This window comes from Corylus avellana, chromosome 9, assembly GCF_965113065.1.
Source record: "Corylus avellana chromosome 9, dhCorAvel1.hap1.2, whole genome shotgun sequence".
In the NCBI taxonomy this organism is placed as follows: Eukaryota; Viridiplantae; Streptophyta; class Magnoliopsida; order Fagales; family Betulaceae; genus Corylus; species Corylus avellana.
Window position 1 is genome coordinate 29978 of NC_142498.1, and position 17233 is coordinate 47210.

Here is a 17233-nt window from a genome sequence, read left to right on the forward strand (position 1 = left end):
ATTGGTTACTCTTTCCCAATTAGGTTTCTTGCTTTGCCCGTTTATTTAAGGAACTATGTGCAGTACCATTCTGCAAGTGTTGAAGGTGCTTCTTACCTCCGTGGCATCCACAAAGTTCAGAGGTACGTCATTAGGGATAGAAATGGTGTTCTCTTTTCTTGTACTTTTATGTACAAATTGAGTCTGTTATTTGCTGCTTATGTATGTGTTGTCTATACGCTTTATTCATGTGGAAGAGTGGAATCAATCATGCTCTGGACTATGGTGCATCTTGAGATGTGGTGTAGGAGTTATAGTGTGCAAGGTGATGCTCCAATGGTGTGCTATGTTTCTTGTATGTACCCCTGGGTTTTGAATGGAATGAACTTCACTGTTTCTGAGATCAATCTAATTCTTGACTGGTGATGAGTTGAGTTATAGCTACCAATTTTCAGAGACGATGTTATGCTCTCGTGGACAGCATGTAGGCTTGATTAGGTTGTTGTTGCATTGGCTAGAGTAGTCAAGGCCATTGATTAGCTGCACATGGATGATTGAAATGATATACATATATGACATAAAAAATTGAAAAAAAAAAAAAAAAAAAAAAAGTGAAGTCTACTCTCCGTTCAGGAGTGTGCACTTTGAAGACATGATCTAATGGATTTAGGCTTTCATTATTATGGGTCAGTTGGTTGAGTGGGGTACCATGGGAGTAAATTTATTCACAAGGCGAGAGGCAACTACTTTTGTGATACCACCTATGCACTAGTCTTTTTCTCTCTCCTACTGATGATTTTTCTATCTATCTCACCTTTAAAACTTCTCAACCTGTGGCCTTAAAGAACATAATGCAGTTGAGACTAGGGAGTTTTTGATATAGGGTATGCGCCATTGTTTAACAAGTGCCCACAGGCCACAAGGAACACTTAATGCTATGCTTATATAATGTTCTTATATAATGTTAGTTATTATGTCTCACAGTTTCTTGTGTTAAAGGAGGACATGACTTAAAAATAGAAGTGGCATCCTAAGGACAATATATTTATATGCTGCCAGGGTTAAAAAGTAACTACTAGCTTTTGACATAATCTCTTATTGTACAACATATTGGAGAAGATTAGGGGAGAAAAAAAGGGATCATCACCACCCCTTATTTTCCTGCATAAATAGCGATTCATGCACATTCTAAAATTGGATTCTCTGCTTAAACTGAAGTGTGTGTTAATCATCATTTTGTTGATATTTGCAATCATCATATCATGCTTGCTATCATGATTTTAGTTCTCTTTATGTCTATGCTTGTGCAATTATGAACAGCCCAGTGGTTTGTTAATAATTATAACAACATATTGGGCTTGTGATTTGGGTTCTATTGAATCTACCCAATCAATTGCGATTACTGCTTAGTTGAGTTGAGTTGAGTAGGGTCCAATTGCTTACTATCATGCAAATATATAGCTTTTTGCCCATGACATGCAAATTTTCATTTTAGTTTGTTTCATCTTTTACTTTTATTTGTTTGTTTACAATTGACGACTTGTAATACTTGTCTCGAATGCAGTACATGGGGAACCTTTGCTGGGTGTTATCAGAGTGTGCTACAATATTGCTCTTAACAGGTACTTTTTGGATTTGTCTCATGGGTTTCTGAAAACAACATGATGCCATGCTTATGATTTGCATTTTGAATGTTTAGTAAGAGTCCTGTGAACCAAGCAACATCAAAGGCAATGTTGACACAAATGGTCAGCATCGTATTCAGGAGAATGGAGACTGAACCGGTGTGGAAACTAAATCCCTTAGTCCTAAATGTCTTTATCAATTCTCTTGCTTTAACTGTAAACTAGAATTTTTTCCCTCTTTGATTCAATATATGCTGGAAAGTTACTAATGTCTGACAGGGAATCCAGGATTGCGCTTCAGCTTGTTCTGCCAAAGAATCAAAGGCTGCTTCAGCAGAGAATTCAAACACAAAAGTTGAGGAAACTTCTTTGGTGGACCAAGACGAGAAAGGAATGACATTAGGGGAGGCGCTGACCCAGGTCAAAGACACGTCTCTTGCATCTGTTGAGGAACTCCATAATCTTGCTGGAGGTGTCGATATCAAGGTGCTTCTGTTTCTTTATTAATGCATTTTCTTCTATCCTCTGCATAGTTAGTCAAGCTCTTTGCTTTGCCACCACTTTATATATTCCCAAGCTTTCTGACATGGCTAATGCTGGGTGTTATGATTTACGGAACTTTCTTTTGCGTTTTATACTGTCCCTAACATTCCTACTATTATATGTTGTTATAGGGTTTGGAGGCAGTCCTTGACAAAGCTGTGCATCTTGAAGACGGTAAAAAGATAACTCGGTATGGACATCATATTATACTGTAGATTCCACTTTCAATATATATATATATTTTTTTATTTGGAAAGATAATTATATTTATTTTGGTTGCTCAAAACTGCAACTCTGAACTCTATTTAAGAGGGATTGACCTTGAGAGCATGAGCATTGTACAACGTGATGCTTTATTGGTATTCCGCACCCTTTGCAAGGTTGGTTTTCTCATCATGCTCTCCAAATTGTTGTTAAGAGTTTTGAGCCCCTGTATAATTCCTTGAAGTATAATATCTGCAGATGGGCATGAAGGAAGACAATGATGAAGTTACAACTAAGACAAGAATATTGTCTCTTGAGCTTCTGCAGGTTAATTATGTGGATTTATGTGTGTTTTTTGGTGCGTACTTTAATTGGTTGATAGAACTAACAGCGTAACACTAGATTGTTGTCCGACTTGGGGTGTCATTTAGATATTATTTATACATGAAATTTGGCAATCTGGAAGGCTAAGAGCCTTTTGAATTGTAATGAAAGCAGCATAGTGACCATAGTACAGTTGGTTTAGAAAAAAAGTGATGTCCATTAAACTATTGGCATTTACTGTATAAATTAGCCTGTGAATCTTTGATGAAATGTGGTGGAATCATTTGGCACCACTGAGTGGGGAACTTTTTCAATTTGCCTAATGTTGATTGCAATGCAGAAGTCTTGGCAAAAATTATGTAAGGGAGAATAACCTAAGAACAAACATTTTAAGATGGGACACATCTATTACTCTTTTTTCATTTATGAAATGAATTTTGTATGGTTGCTCCAGTTGAACAGATATGTTGAAGCTATAATACTTTCTCCCAAGTATGATGCTACTTATTCTTCAAGAAATGACATTTTTGTTAGATATGTATTATGTCATTGGATGATTTGTAATATTTATTATATTTTGATATTTCAGACGAGTGCAATTGGTAGCCTTTATCCTTCTAGTATACAGAGATGAAAGTAGTATACGTCATATGTAATTATCAAGCTGATATACATTTGGCCTCCTTAAGGACTTCTGTATCAGAGGTTGAATATGGTTTGAGTGTTTATTTAATTACTTTAATTTGTGATATGGTATTTCAGGGTTTGTTGGAAGGAGTTAGCTATTCTTTTACGAAGAACTTCCATTTTATTGACTCAGTGAAAGCATATCTTTCATATGCATTGCTCCGTGCTTCTGTTTCGCAATCTCCTGTAATATTTCAGGTTTACTTCATCAAATTTTTCTTCTTTTCTTTGTCTGATTTATCAGAATCTGCTATGAGAATTTCTTTTGCTACTTATCAAAAAAAAAAAAAAAAAAATTTCTTTTGCTGATTATACATTTCTTTCTTGGCAGTACGCAAGTGGAATTTTCTCAGTTCTTTTGTTGCGATTCAGGGAAAGTCTTAAAGTATGCATATTATCCTGACAGATTATTATAGAAGATTATTTCTGTGGTGATACTATTTGCTTTGATTTATTCCCTTTGTTTTAAATCTGTACCAATTGTTCTTTTCAGGCTGAAATTGGCATCTTCTTCCCCTTGGTAGTTCTGAGATCATTGGATGGCTTGGAATGTCCTGTTAATCAAAAACTAAGTGTTCTTCGGTACAATGTTCTTTCCAATTGGATGTTGCAATTACTATGCATATAAGCTTTAATTACATTAGTTCTTTCCCTTTGTAGTCTTATGATCAAGTGTGGTTTTGTAGGATGCTTGAGAAAGTATGCAAGGATTCTCAGATGCTTGTTGACGTATTCGTGAACTATGATTGTGATCTTGAGGCACCAAACTTATTTGAACGCATGGTATAATCTTACATACAGTCCCCGTAGTGACACTTAATAATGCATTTAGGTTCTATCCAAGATGCATTGTTATAGACTTAACTCATCTGCATTGTCTTCTGACATATCATACAGGTTACCGCTCTATCTAAACTAGCTCAAGGAACACAAAATGCAGATCCAAATTCAGTTAGTGTATCACATACAACTTCCATTAAAGGGTCATCACTTCAGGTAGGTTTATATGTTGCCTGCTTCCTAGAAATCAGCTATCTAATAGTGCTATCACTTTTTAGCAGAGGTTGCTGGTTGACCCTTCTCTCTTGACCTTTCCAGTGCCTTGTGAATGTACTTAAATCACTGGTTGATTGGGAGAAGTCACATAGAGAATCAGAAAATCAGACTAAAGGTAATCAGTCTTCTGAAGAAAAGGTTTCTGCTAAAGAATCTATTGAGATAAAAAACAGGGAAGACATCACCAGTAACTTTGAGAAGGCAAAGGCTCACAAATCTACAATGGAAGCTGCCATCTCTGAGGTAATTGATTATATTTAAGAGGACGCGTTAGTATGTAAGGTGCAAGTATTTTATAATGCAACTTTACCCTAAGAGCTTTAGCTGTAAGGCACCTCCTCCCCCAGTAAGAACAGGCTGGAGGTTCATGGCATAGATTTGTAATGTACTGGCAGTGTAACAACCAAAAGAATCATGTGGCTTTGACTTTTAGAATTTGTTTTGATCTGTCTTTATTTGCCTCTGGCTGTAGTCGGGGAATGACTAATAGTTTTAATCATCTTTCAGTTTAACAGGAAACCAGTTAAGGGCATAGAGTATCTGATATCTAATAAGTTGGTGGAGAATACACCTGCTTCTGTTGCCCAATTTCTGAGAAACGCTCACAGCTTGGACAAGGTGGATTTTTAAATCTAACACAAAGGAACTTTCATGCTGGAGCGAAAACTAGCATAAAAGTCAATCTATCCTGATTTGCATGGCTGTTTGTATTTCAGTTTCTTTTCAAGCCAAGCCCTTCTCGTTCAGTGTTGAAATAGGATTCTGTAACACTTTGATATTTCAGGCTATGATTGGCGATTATTTGGGTCAGCACGAAGAGTTTCCCCTTGCTGTGATGCATGCTTATGTAGATTCCATGAAGTTTTCAGGAATGAAGTTTGATAATGCAATCCGTGAATTTCTTAAAGGATTTCGACTTCCAGGGGAAGCTCAAAAGATAGATCGCATCATGGAAAAGTTTGCAGAACGGTATTGCGGGGTGTCTCTGCGTTGTGTGTGTGTGCTTTTGTGTGTGCATAAAGGTGAAAGAATTGTGTGATCATGTGCACACGTGATCATTTGTGTCAAAATGCCCTCCCTCGTTCCTACATTGTTGGTCCCTCACTTCTTTGTGGGATGTGTCTAAATGTGTGTCCTAAAAAATTTGTATCATTTTTTTCTGACTTTCCACTATTGACCCTACTTTTAAAAATTAAAAACAACAGAACTCCATATAGAAATTTAAAAGAAAATGTAGTTTGGGAAAGCAATGACTTTCTTGCATGTGAAAGCATTAAATTGTCCCCTTAAAAAGTTGGCCTTGTGGACAACCAACAAAATGGGGCAGAGGGAGTATTTGTCTATGCTGTTAATGAGGTGGAATCTTCTGTTTTGCGTCATAGACATGATACAGATCTTAGTCTTTATTTGTGTAAAAGTGCTTTTCAGAAAATCTTCTCATATCCAAACTTGGTTTAATGTCAAAGTGAAAGGAACAAACAAGAAGTCTGAGTTGACATATGGTACAAGAGTACGTCATGTATGTGAAATGTGAATTTGACCTGTTGTCATATACACATCATTAGTTGTCATATACTATTTTTTTTTTTTTTTTTTTTTGATGAATAAATTTCTTCCGCTGCTTAATTGTCTAATATACTAATAGTTGCAACATATAATAATATATGGTTCTTGTTATATTAAAGGTGGTATCTGGAACTTTTCTTATGAGCTAGCAGCTGCAGTTATTGTCTGTCTTATACGGTTGCCATTGTAGATCAGAATTGCTGCCCATCTATGTAGGATTGCAGCAATTTGCATGATCCTGGGGTTTAGTCTCTATTTTATGCTTACTGCTAGTGTTAGTGTAAGCTATGTGCTGGTGACTGATATTGCTATTCACCCAGAAAAAAAAAAAAAAAAAAAAAAAAAATTAATAGTGTTATTCCATGATTGGGTTGTAAATGATGGAAATAGAGAAACATAGTGAGTTTTCTTTTAAATTAGTACGTTGATCATGTAGAGTCGTATCTGTTTTGCAAAAGGAAAGTAAACTCCTAGTTTGAACGAAATATCATCTAGGCGTCTACCTTTTACAGATATCATATGCGCTTTTCTAATGCTGGCTAATGATTAAGGCTTGCATGTGTTGTGTGTCTGGCAGATATTGTGCAGACAATCCGAGTCTTTTTACAAATGCAGATACTGCATATGTTCTTGCATATGCAGTCATAATGCTGAATACTGATGCACATAACCCAATGGTGTGGCCTAAAATGTCCAAGTCAGATTTTATACGTATGAATGCCATGAATGATGCTGAAGAATGTGCCCCTTCAGAACTCCTGGAAGAGATCTATGATTCTATTATTAAACAGGAAATAAAAATGAAAGATGACTCAGCTGGTGTTGATAAAAGCAGCAGACAGAAGCCAGAAGGTGAAGAGAGAGGTGGCCTTGTCCGTATTCTTAATCTGGCTCTCCCAAGAAGAAAGTCATTGACAGATACCAAGTCTGAGAGTGAAGCTATTGTTAAGCAAACACAGGCTATATTTCGGAGTCAAGGAGTTAAAAGAGGCATTTTCTATACTTCACAGCAGATAGAACTTGTAAGGCCCATGGTTGAAGCTGTAGGATGGCCTTTGCTTGCTACTTTCTCTGTTACTATGGAGGAAGGAGAGAATAAGCCAAGGGTTGTCCTCTGTATGGAGGGATTTAAAGCTGGAATACACATCACACATGTTCTTGGGATGGATACCATGCGCTATGCTTTCTTAACATCTCTGGTCAGGTACATAATCTTTTTTTGCTCTCTCTCTCTCATATTTAATTTCTTTTTTTTGTTTATTTTTTTATGGGCAATCTGTTTGGCAAGTATGACCGCCTTTTTTTTAGTGGAAATGCAGTGTGAAATTTTAATCTTATGGGCATAAATTCTTGACTTGCTGATTGAGCTTTTTGATTTGTATCACAGATTTACTTTCTTGCATGCCCCTAAAGAAATGCGCAGTAAAAATGTGGAAGCATTGCGGACATTGCTGGCCCTTTGTGAGTCAGAGACTGACTCCCTCCAAGACACATGGAATGCAGTTTTGGAATGTGTTTCCCGACTTGAATTTATCACATCAACGCCTGCTATTTCTGCTACTGTCATGCATGGATCAAATCAGATCTCAAGAGATTCTCTTCTTCAATCCTTGCGAGAATTGGCTGGGAAGCCTGCTGAACAAGTATTTGTGAGTAGTGTTAAACTGCCCAGTGATTCTGTTGTGGAATTCTTCACTGCGCTCTGTGGTGTATCAGCTGAAGAACTAAAGCAAACTCCAGCTCGTGTTTTCAGCTTGCAAAAGCTTGTGGAGATCAGCTACTACAACATGGCTCGTATACGCATGGTATCTCTTCAATCTACCAAAAAACCAACTAAAATTGCATGTTCATATTGATAAGTGCTTATCTAATGGATAGTATTGTGGATGTTACTATGATTCATGAATTGGTTTTGTCCTTTAGTTGCTTCTGGCAAGGCACTATGATAGAATCAAGGCACACGCTTGATTCTATCTATGTAGATTTCTCAAAGTACTTTTCTTCAGAGGAGCCACATGTGCCATGTCCCAAAGAAAACTTGAGGACGAGTTTTTTTCAAGTGGGGGTGTCTGATGTAGGACGATATTTACCTTTATTTTCGATAAAAACGAAAATAAAGAAAATATCAAAAATAATATTGGAGCAGCGCCGCTTGATCAGAATTTTATCCATTCTCATACAATAAAAGTACAAAAGGAAAGATTGTTACGATTCTCGTTGATTGTCAATTTTATATTAGGATTTTATTTTATTTGATTAGAACTTTACTTCCTTTCCTTATTAGGATTAGGTTTACTATTGTTACTAGGATTAGCTTTACTATTGCTACTAGGATTATGTTTACTTTCTCTACAAGTATTTTTCTTCTATAAATGGGTTGCACCCCTTCCCGTGTAAATGGGTTGCGCCCCTCTGCGCTTTTGTTTTATATCACAATTACTTATCAAAAAAAAAAGTATTTTTCTTCTATAAATAGGCTAGCTTATTATGTAAAAAAAAAAAACTCATTGAATTCTTATCAAATCATAGAATTCTCTCTCAAATACTCTGCGGAGTTTTATCCTTCTTTTAGCATGCGGGCTTGTTTTTATCTTTTTTAGTAGAAGACGAAGACGCTTCTCCTTGCAGAATTAAAGATGCTGCTCTTTGATTAGTTACCTTAGTCTTCCGCTACATCATCAATTAAATAGAATCAAGTTCCTAACCCCCTACCCTTCTGAGGAAATAATGGAACTAATCTTGACCAACTAACTATATGGAATTTAAACTCATCTAACACCACCTCCTTCCAACCCATCAATGACAGCTTCTCCCTTCCCCTCCTTATGCTGATCACCCCCCTTAGCACCCATAAGCCAAGCTGCCTCGACACCCAAAGAGTCGAGGATTATTGGAGAAGCTAACCACGGCACAGTCTGGGAGGGACCACCAATGAGGTCTATTGCAATAGACATCAATGACCCAACCTCTCACCTCATTACATATATATAGTGAAATTAAGGTGCCCCTGAGTACACTGTTGGTATACAAGAGAAACCTAACTAGAAAAAGAAACACGAACAAGAAAGTCTGCATAGCTAATTGGCAAAGGGACAAGGTATGCTGCAGTCCAAATATAGAAAGAATGTAACAAAGAGGCTAAAATATCTTCCACTAAGCTCTCCAAATCCTCCAATTGCCTATTGTTTCTCTCCCTCCATATAGTCCAGAAGAGACAAAGAGGCACCATTTTCCGTACCACCACAGTCCTCAACCTTCCAAAGGACCACCAACACGCACACAAGTCTAAGACTCATCTAGGCATGACCCACGCCAATCCGAATCGGCTATAAAGAGAGCACTCCACAATACATGAGCAAGGTCACAATGAAGAAGTAAATGATCAACAGACTCCTCATCTCTCTTGCACATATATATCATATAAGACCAACTTGGAACAAATAAAACTTAACCTCTTTCGATACAAGGATTTTGTAAACATATCAGCTAACTGGTCTCTAAACTTCACGAATGCTATAAATATATCTCCACTTAGTATTTTATCTTGAATAAAATGACAATCAAGTCACTGGTAATATGAACCATTGCTCGATATTTTGCTTCCACACTTGATTGTGCTACTATTGTCTGGTTCTTACTTTTTCTAACTGACCAAATTACTGTCTAAGAATGTACAATGTTTTGTAGTAGATCGTCTGTCTGAGGGAGAGCTTGCCCAATCTACATCGGTAAAACCTTCTACCTAGAGTTGTTCATTTGGTCTATACAATATCCCAAGATCAAGAGCTCTTTTCAAATATCAAATAATACAAGTAGTTGCTTCCCAATGTGAAACCCTAGGAGCCTCCAGGAACTAACTAACAACACTAACTGCATATGAGAGATGTCTAGCTTGTGTCATTCACCAAACTAAGAAACATATCGAGGAAATGCAATGAGCTATTCAAGAGCACCATTTTCCCCCAAAACCACAACTCCTCAACATTTACAACAAAAGTCCCAATTAACACGATCATAAGCTTTTTCTAGATCCACCTTGCATATAACACCCGGCTCACTAGATCCTAATCTACTATCAAGGCCCTCATTAGCAATAAGAATAGGTTCTAGGATTTGCTTGCTTCTTATGAATGCATTTTGCGACTTACAAATGATCTTCTCAACCCTTGGTCAGGGTCATGGTCCTGTCCATGCTGTCTGAGGCAAGAGCTATTGACTAACTCGGGGTAGTGCAAGATTTTCCGTCTTTTAAGCAAAAAGGGAGAAGGGAGCTGAAGAATTTGGAATGCTCAATTAATTTTGATACTAGGGGTGCTAGTCCCAGCCGAGATAAAAGCAAGAAAGCTCGTGCTTTGCTATAATGTAGTCTTGGGTTTTGTGGGCTTTGGATTTCTGTTGTGGGGGTTTTGCGGGTTTTTCTTTGCTTTTGCTTCTTTTTTCTGTTTTGGTTTCCTTTTTGTATACTTCCTATATGCTTGGGGGTGCCTTACTTTTTTTATGATATTCCTTTGATTACCTCTCTCAAAAAAAAAAAAAAAAAAAAACCTTTGTAATTGAACCCTCCCCCCCCCCCCCCCCCCCCCCCCCCCAAAACACACACACTAGACTAATCGGGCGAAAGTCCTCAAGGTCGACAACCCCTTGAATCTTTGAAATGAGAGTAATAAACGAAGCATTAAGGCTCCTCTCAAACTTACCTCTAGCATGGAAGTCACAGAAAACCTTCATGATATCCACTTTTAAAATATCCCAACAAACTTGGAAGAACGCCATAAAGAAAACTGTTAGGGCTTGGCACCTTGTCACCATTCATAGCTTTCACTACCTTCCTCACCTACTCTTCCTCAAAATCTCTCTCCAACCAACTAGCCTCCGTCTCCTCAATGGAATCAAAGGGAAGGCCATCCACCAATCCAACAGCCTTGGTCTGTATATAACTTTTGATAAAACTAGACAATGTGTTTGCTGAACTCTGCCCAGTTAATAAAAAGCCTACTGCCAATCAAAAATGAGTCAATGGAGTTCTTCCTTCTATTGGAGTTGGCTATTGTGTGAAAAAATTTAGTACACTTATTGCCCTCCCTTAACCAGAACACCCTAGATTTTGCCTCAAACTCGCCTCCTCCATGAGAGTAGATCTCTAACTCACTAACAACTTCTGCCTTCATTTTCTCCTCAACGCGTAAAGCCTTTTCTTCTTCAAGGACATCAAAAACACGTAACTCTTCTAGTAGGATCTTCTTCTTCCTATCTACATTGCTAAACATATATTTACATCTCTTCAAATCAGTTTTCAAAGCCTTGAACTTGCTAGCTAAAACGAAGCTCGGATTGCCTTAGAAATGATAATAGTCCCACTAGTGTTTCACCTTGTCCATAAAACTGTCAGGCTTTAGCCACATGTTTTTAAATTTGAAAGACCTACTCCCCTTAGAGCATCACCATTGGGAAATGATTCGAACAAAGCTTAAGTATGAAGACAAGGAAGGTGGGTGGTGCATGAAGGAGGTTTCAGGTTCCCATGGTGTGGGCCTTTGGAAGCACATTCGTCAAGGGTGGAATTTTTTTGCCAAAGGGATCCGGTTCGAGGTGGGGGAGGGTTCGAAAGTTCGCTTTTGGCATGATGTTTGGTGTGGGGAGAATTCCTTGAAGCAAGCTTTCCCGTCCTTATTTAGTATTGTCAGACATAAAGAAGCTTGGGTGAAGGATAATTTTACTTGGAGGAGTGGGAGAGTTGAATGGAATGTTATTTTTGTTAGGCCCGTTCAAGATTGGGAGCTGGATTTGGTTTCTCCTTTCTTTGATCGGTTGTATTCTTGCAAGATTTCCATAGGAGTGGCAGATCGTATGTGCTGGATTTCGTCCAAGAAAGGAAAGTTTGAGGTTAAGTCGCTCTACAAGGCTTTGTCCCACTCCTATCAAGAGGTGTTTCCTTGGAAGAGCATTTGGCGAACTAAGGCTCCTTTGAGAGTGGCTTTTTTTGGGTGGACAGCAGCTCTAGGCAAAATCTTGACTCATGATAATTTGCGTAAGAGGAACATAGTCGTTATGGAGTGGTGTTGTATGTGCAAGAAGTCCGGAGAGACAGTCGATCATCTTCTTCTCCACTGTGAGCTCGCGAGTGTTCTTTGGCAGTCGATCTTTATTCGGTTTGGCTTGCATTGGGTCATGCCTTGCAGGGTGAGGGACTTGTTCGATAGTTGGTGGTCGGGAGGACGATCCCGAAGCACAGTTGTGTGGAAGATGATCCCTTTGTGTCTTATGTGGTGTATATGGATTGAAAGAAATGCTAGATGTTTTGAAAATTCCACTAGGACTATAGAGGAATTGACCCATTTTTCTTCTTTACTCTTTACTCTTGGACGGCCGCTTGGCTAGCTCCATTAGAGATTAGTTTTTCTGATTTTCTCTTTCATTTCTCTCCCTCTTAGGCGCTCTTTTTTATACTTCCCGTGTAAATGGGTTGCGCCCCTCTGCGCTTTTGTTTTATATCACAATTACTTATCAAAAAAAAAAAAACAAAGTCAATGGAGCCTCTTCTAGGAAACACCGAGAAACAAGCTTCCCACGCCGAAAGAGAGAAGGAATCTATCAATTCTGGACGAAGCAAGAAGGTCCCAATTAATCAACCAAGTTAAAGTACCGCCACCAAGAGGTAAGTCCATCAATCCCTGATCAAAAATGAAGTCAGAGAACTCCATCATAGTAGAGCATAAGCAAGCCTCACCCAACCTTTCACTAGGGAAATGAGTAACACAAAAATCACCCCCAATATACCAAGGCAAGTTCCACCAACTGAGCAAACTAGCCAACTCATCCCAAAGAAACCTTCTATCCCTATTAGAATTACGGCCATAAACACCCGCAAAAGCCCAGGTGGAATGATCTTCAACATTTCTGAAGGTTATAGCCAAGGTGCATTCCCCCATAGTCTCGTCTATCTTCTCGTCCACCCTTTTATCCCACATAATCAAAATACCACCTGAAGCCCCAGTGGAATCCAAGCAACACCAGTCTATATAATGACACCCCCATAAACTGTACACAACACTACAAGACATGATTTCAAGCTTAGTTTCTTGAAAACAAACAATATCTGCCTTACATCCTCTGAGCAAATTCCTCACCCTCAAATATTTCTTCCCCCTATTCAACCCTCTCACTTTCCAGGAGAATAACCTAGGCTTCAAAAAAACACTGAAAAACCCTTATCCTTGCCTTTTCCACGGCTTGAACTCTCACCTCTAGCATCATACTTGATGGAGCACTCCAAATTTCTTATATCATTACTACCTTTCATACCAAGTTTAGAGAGAGAAGCCAATTCCTCTAGACAATGTTGATCTTCAATAACTGTCAAAAGAGCCATAAGTTGCTCCTCATAACCCACACCTATCCCCATGATCTGATGGATCTCCTTCACACATTGTAAAATCCAATTTGAGTGACTAGAATTGCCCAACGCAATATGGAGCTAGGTACACAGAGGAGAATAGAGGACCTCTACAACCTCACCATCACCACCCTCATCCATCCCATCCAAGAGACACAAAGCAACATCTTTCCCTTTCTCTACCTTTTGTTGTTCACCCCCCTTAGCATTTGAAACCAATTCTAAAGACTACACAAAGCAAGTGATGGGGGGAGAAGCCTCATCAAAAGGAAAGGCATCTTTGATCTCATCTCCTTGCCTACCCAGACTAGGAAAAATTCAGGAATTGTGTAGAAAAGCTCTCCAACCACGACATCAACGGTAGGGTGAGAGAGGACCAAAGCTCTTGGGCAAGGTTGCGCTAATATCTTCGCGGAGTTCTGGGAGCGAACCAAATTTGCCAGTGAATTCTAAGAGTGAGCCAGAACTACTGTCGAATACTTGAAAGGATCCCCAGCAAGATCAAAGACGTTTACTAGCCTCGACGAGAGCTAGGAAGGGCCACCGGTGGATTCTACTTCCGATAAAGATAACTTTGACCCAGCCAGAACAAACTCATCAGAGTACCAGTGGTATCTAGAAATCGAGCCCATAACCAAACCCATGTTTGCCATGTCTGGGACCCTCGAAGACGATGGAAGCTAAACCGACAAGTTTTGAGAAGCTCGCATAGCTACAAAAACTGCCGACGAGGTCACTAGAAAGTCACCAGCTAGGGTGGCGGAGCTCAAACAGCCACCGCCCACAAAAGATCCCATTTTGGTTATAGAACATGGGTCTGAGCCCTGTTTAGGAACCCTCTTGACATTGGGCTTGCACGGTTGGATGAGGCCTTTCCTAGCCCACAACTTCACGACTTTCTTAAGTAATAGTGGGCTCTAGCAAAAAAGTTTTTAGAGGAAGCTTCTAGGTAGAACCGTTGGGCTTACAATGGACCTTAGAAACTAGCCCATAAGACTCCAGCCCTTCAATCACACGCTAAAGTGCCCGGTCAACCTCCACTTTCATTTTTTCTAGTTTACCTCTCAAAGCAACCTGCAATTAGCCACGACATCCTTCCTCTTTTCTTTCTGAAAGTTCACATCACCCTTTAAAACACAAAATGGGAAAGAGGCTGAGCCTCAAGCCTTGAAGCCTGATTTAGCCAGTTTAATTTCAACCCCGAACAACTTCAAAGCATAAGAAAAGGCAGAGTAAATTACAGAGTTGATCAAGATTAGCCTCACAAGTGATCAACATTATCTGCGAATAAGTAACTCGTCATTATCCCTATATCCCACCAAAAATCATGATAAAAGCCCTCTATCTTGGTCTACGATCAGGCCGAAAGGGGTGCGGAATGAGCGGACGACATTCTACTAAGTGCTTCCATAACAACAAACAATAGATAGGATAAAGGACCCCCTATCTCAAACCTTGCAAACTATCAAAAAGCCGGAAGGAGTTCCATTAATCAAAACAAAGAATCGCATTGTAGAGATGCAACTAGCGATCCAACCACGCCATCTCTCCCCGAAACCACATCTACTCAATAGATATAACAAGAATTTCCAATTCACATGGTCGTAAGCCTTCTCGAAGTCTAATTTAGAGAGCATCCCAGGGACTCTTGATATAATTCTACTATCAAGACATTGAGTCTTTAAAATTACTGGGTCTAAAATGTGTCTACCTCTAATAAAAGTATTCTGAAACCTGGACAATTTAAGAGTAAATACATAAAATACCGAAAGTTAGGACTGTATCGAGATCAACCCTCCCACAAACCTTCACCCATTTGGTCTTTGTGACTTACTATGTCGTTTGTCCTTAATGTTCTCTGCAAAAGCTCTCAATATCTGTATTTTACATCTGTGTAACATTAATTTTGATGATTTTTGACATAAAATTCTACCATCGATATGGGAATTCTTCTGTTAGTAAATACTTTTGCTAGAAATTAAGCAACGGACTCATGTTTGAATAAGTAAGGCTGGGATGCCGAGTAGTCTCATGGATTTTGACTTGGTTTTCTCATTTTATCATGATTTTTGCTCTCTATATATTCAATATATTCCTCATATTTGAATCCCCTCGCTCTCCCTCTTTAATTTCTGATATACAGGTCTCTAGTGATTGATCTAGGTAAACTGCTTTGTTTTTTGTGCCATCCCTTCCCCCACCCCCAAAATAGAAAGCTAGTTGTCTGATTTCCATCATTTAGTTATAAATTGCCTTTTTGCCTGATTGCTGTAGCCAGATATTTGAAAATTTTCAAATGATGATAAACATCCACTGTTTAATTCCATGAAGTGATAAAATGTTGACACTCCTGTGAATCACTGAACTTTGATCTAAAAACTTCTGATTTCTCTTCCAGGTTTGGGCTAGAATATGGTCTGTTCTAGCAAATCACTTTATTTCAGCTGGAAGCCATCATGATGAGAAAATATCTATGTATGCCATAGATTCTTTGAGGCAGCTTGGTATGAAGTATTTAGAGCGTGCTGAACTTGCCAATTTCACTTTCCAGAATGACATTCTGAAACCATTTGTTATTCTTATGCGAAATACTCGAAGTGAATCTATAAGAGGCCTAATCGTCGACTGCATTGTTCAAGTATGTCTACTTAATTAGCTTTCCTTAACACTTATTAAGAATCGAAATCTGAACTGTCAGTATCTATAATGTTGTTGGGCATTTTTGTTAGAAGTTAATTTTTGGTGTCTACTGCAGATGATAAAGTCTAAAGTTGGCAGCATAAAGTCTGGATGGCGAAGTGTTTTTATGATTTTCACAGCTGCTGCAGATGATGACTTGGAATCAATTGTTGAAAGTGCATTTGAAAATGTTGAACAGGGTAAGAACCACGCTTCTCCTTCTTCTTGCATTAGTAGTTGCTGTTATATATTAATTTTATTTTTCTTATTGGAAACTTCAGTATATTTAACACCAAGCATATTTGCAGTTATCTTGGAACACTTTGATCAAGTAGTTGGAGATTGTTTTATGGACTGCGTCAACTGTCTTATCAGGTTTGCCAATAATAAAAGTTCGCACCGTATAAGTTTGAAGGCTATTGCACTCCTGCGTATATGTGAGGATCGCCTGGCAGAGGTTTGTAAATTAGTCTGCAGTTTTGTTGAGCATATCGTGAATTTTTTAATGGGAAATCTATTGGATAGATAGAGATGAATATTGGAAGTTCTACTTGTGTCAAGATGCACAGCTAAACTATATATATATATATATATATATATATATATAAGTAATCAAAATATCATTAAAAGTGTAAGGCGCTCCAAGTACATAGGAAGTATATAAGAGAAAGCACCTAGCTAGAATGAGAGAAAAAAAAAAATCATGAAAACTAAGCATCAAAGGAGATACAAATGCAGCTGTTCAAAGATAAAGAGTAGAGAAAAAAAAATTAAGCTCTTCTAACATCTTTTTTTTTTTGATAAGTAAAAAGATGTATAAAAGAGCGCAGAGTGGCGCAACCCTAGTACACAGGGAGTATACAAGAGAGCGACTAAGAGGAAGAAAAAGAAGAAGAAAACATAATAAGAAAGTCAGGGAAGCTCTTCCAACATCTTCTCACGCCTCAAAACTTCTATCATTCATTTCCCTCCAAAGAAACCACAAAAGGCAAGAAGGAGCCATCACAAAATTATATAATTATCACACTTTAATTTTGTTTCTTTCCTTAGGTACAGCTTGTTACATATCGTCAAAATTTATATCATTCATTTTCCTCCAAAGAAACAACAAAAGGCAAGAAGGCGCCATCACAGAAGTATATAATCATCACACTTTAATTTAGTTTCTTTCCTTCGG

The 17233-nt window shown here is 38.4% G+C and overlaps 1 protein-coding gene across 1 annotated transcript in view; it reads left to right on the plus strand.

The window, feature by feature from the left end:
- ATMIN7 (HOPM interactor 7) overlaps window positions 1-17233 on the plus strand; it is a 49747-nt gene that overhangs the window by 1381 nt on the left and 31133 nt on the right. The window contains exons 5-24 of the mRNA XM_059605163.2: window positions 64-122; window positions 1544-1601; window positions 1679-1763; window positions 1893-2090; window positions 2279-2337; window positions 2458-2527; window positions 2610-2678; window positions 3438-3560; window positions 3694-3747; window positions 3856-3944; window positions 4049-4145; window positions 4260-4358; window positions 4461-4661; window positions 4926-5036; window positions 5203-5387; window positions 6562-7188; window positions 7372-7789; window positions 15776-16015; window positions 16133-16256; window positions 16365-16513. Of these exons, the coding sequence (XP_059461146.2) occupies window positions 64-122; window positions 1544-1601; window positions 1679-1763; window positions 1893-2090; window positions 2279-2337; window positions 2458-2527; window positions 2610-2678; window positions 3438-3560; window positions 3694-3747; window positions 3856-3944; window positions 4049-4145; window positions 4260-4358; window positions 4461-4661; window positions 4926-5036; window positions 5203-5387; window positions 6562-7188; window positions 7372-7789; window positions 15776-16015; window positions 16133-16256; window positions 16365-16513 (3115 nt within the window). The remainder of the gene's footprint in view (window positions 1-63; window positions 123-1543; window positions 1602-1678; window positions 1764-1892; window positions 2091-2278; window positions 2338-2457; window positions 2528-2609; window positions 2679-3437; window positions 3561-3693; window positions 3748-3855; window positions 3945-4048; window positions 4146-4259; window positions 4359-4460; window positions 4662-4925; window positions 5037-5202; window positions 5388-6561; window positions 7189-7371; window positions 7790-15775; window positions 16016-16132; window positions 16257-16364; window positions 16514-17233) is intronic.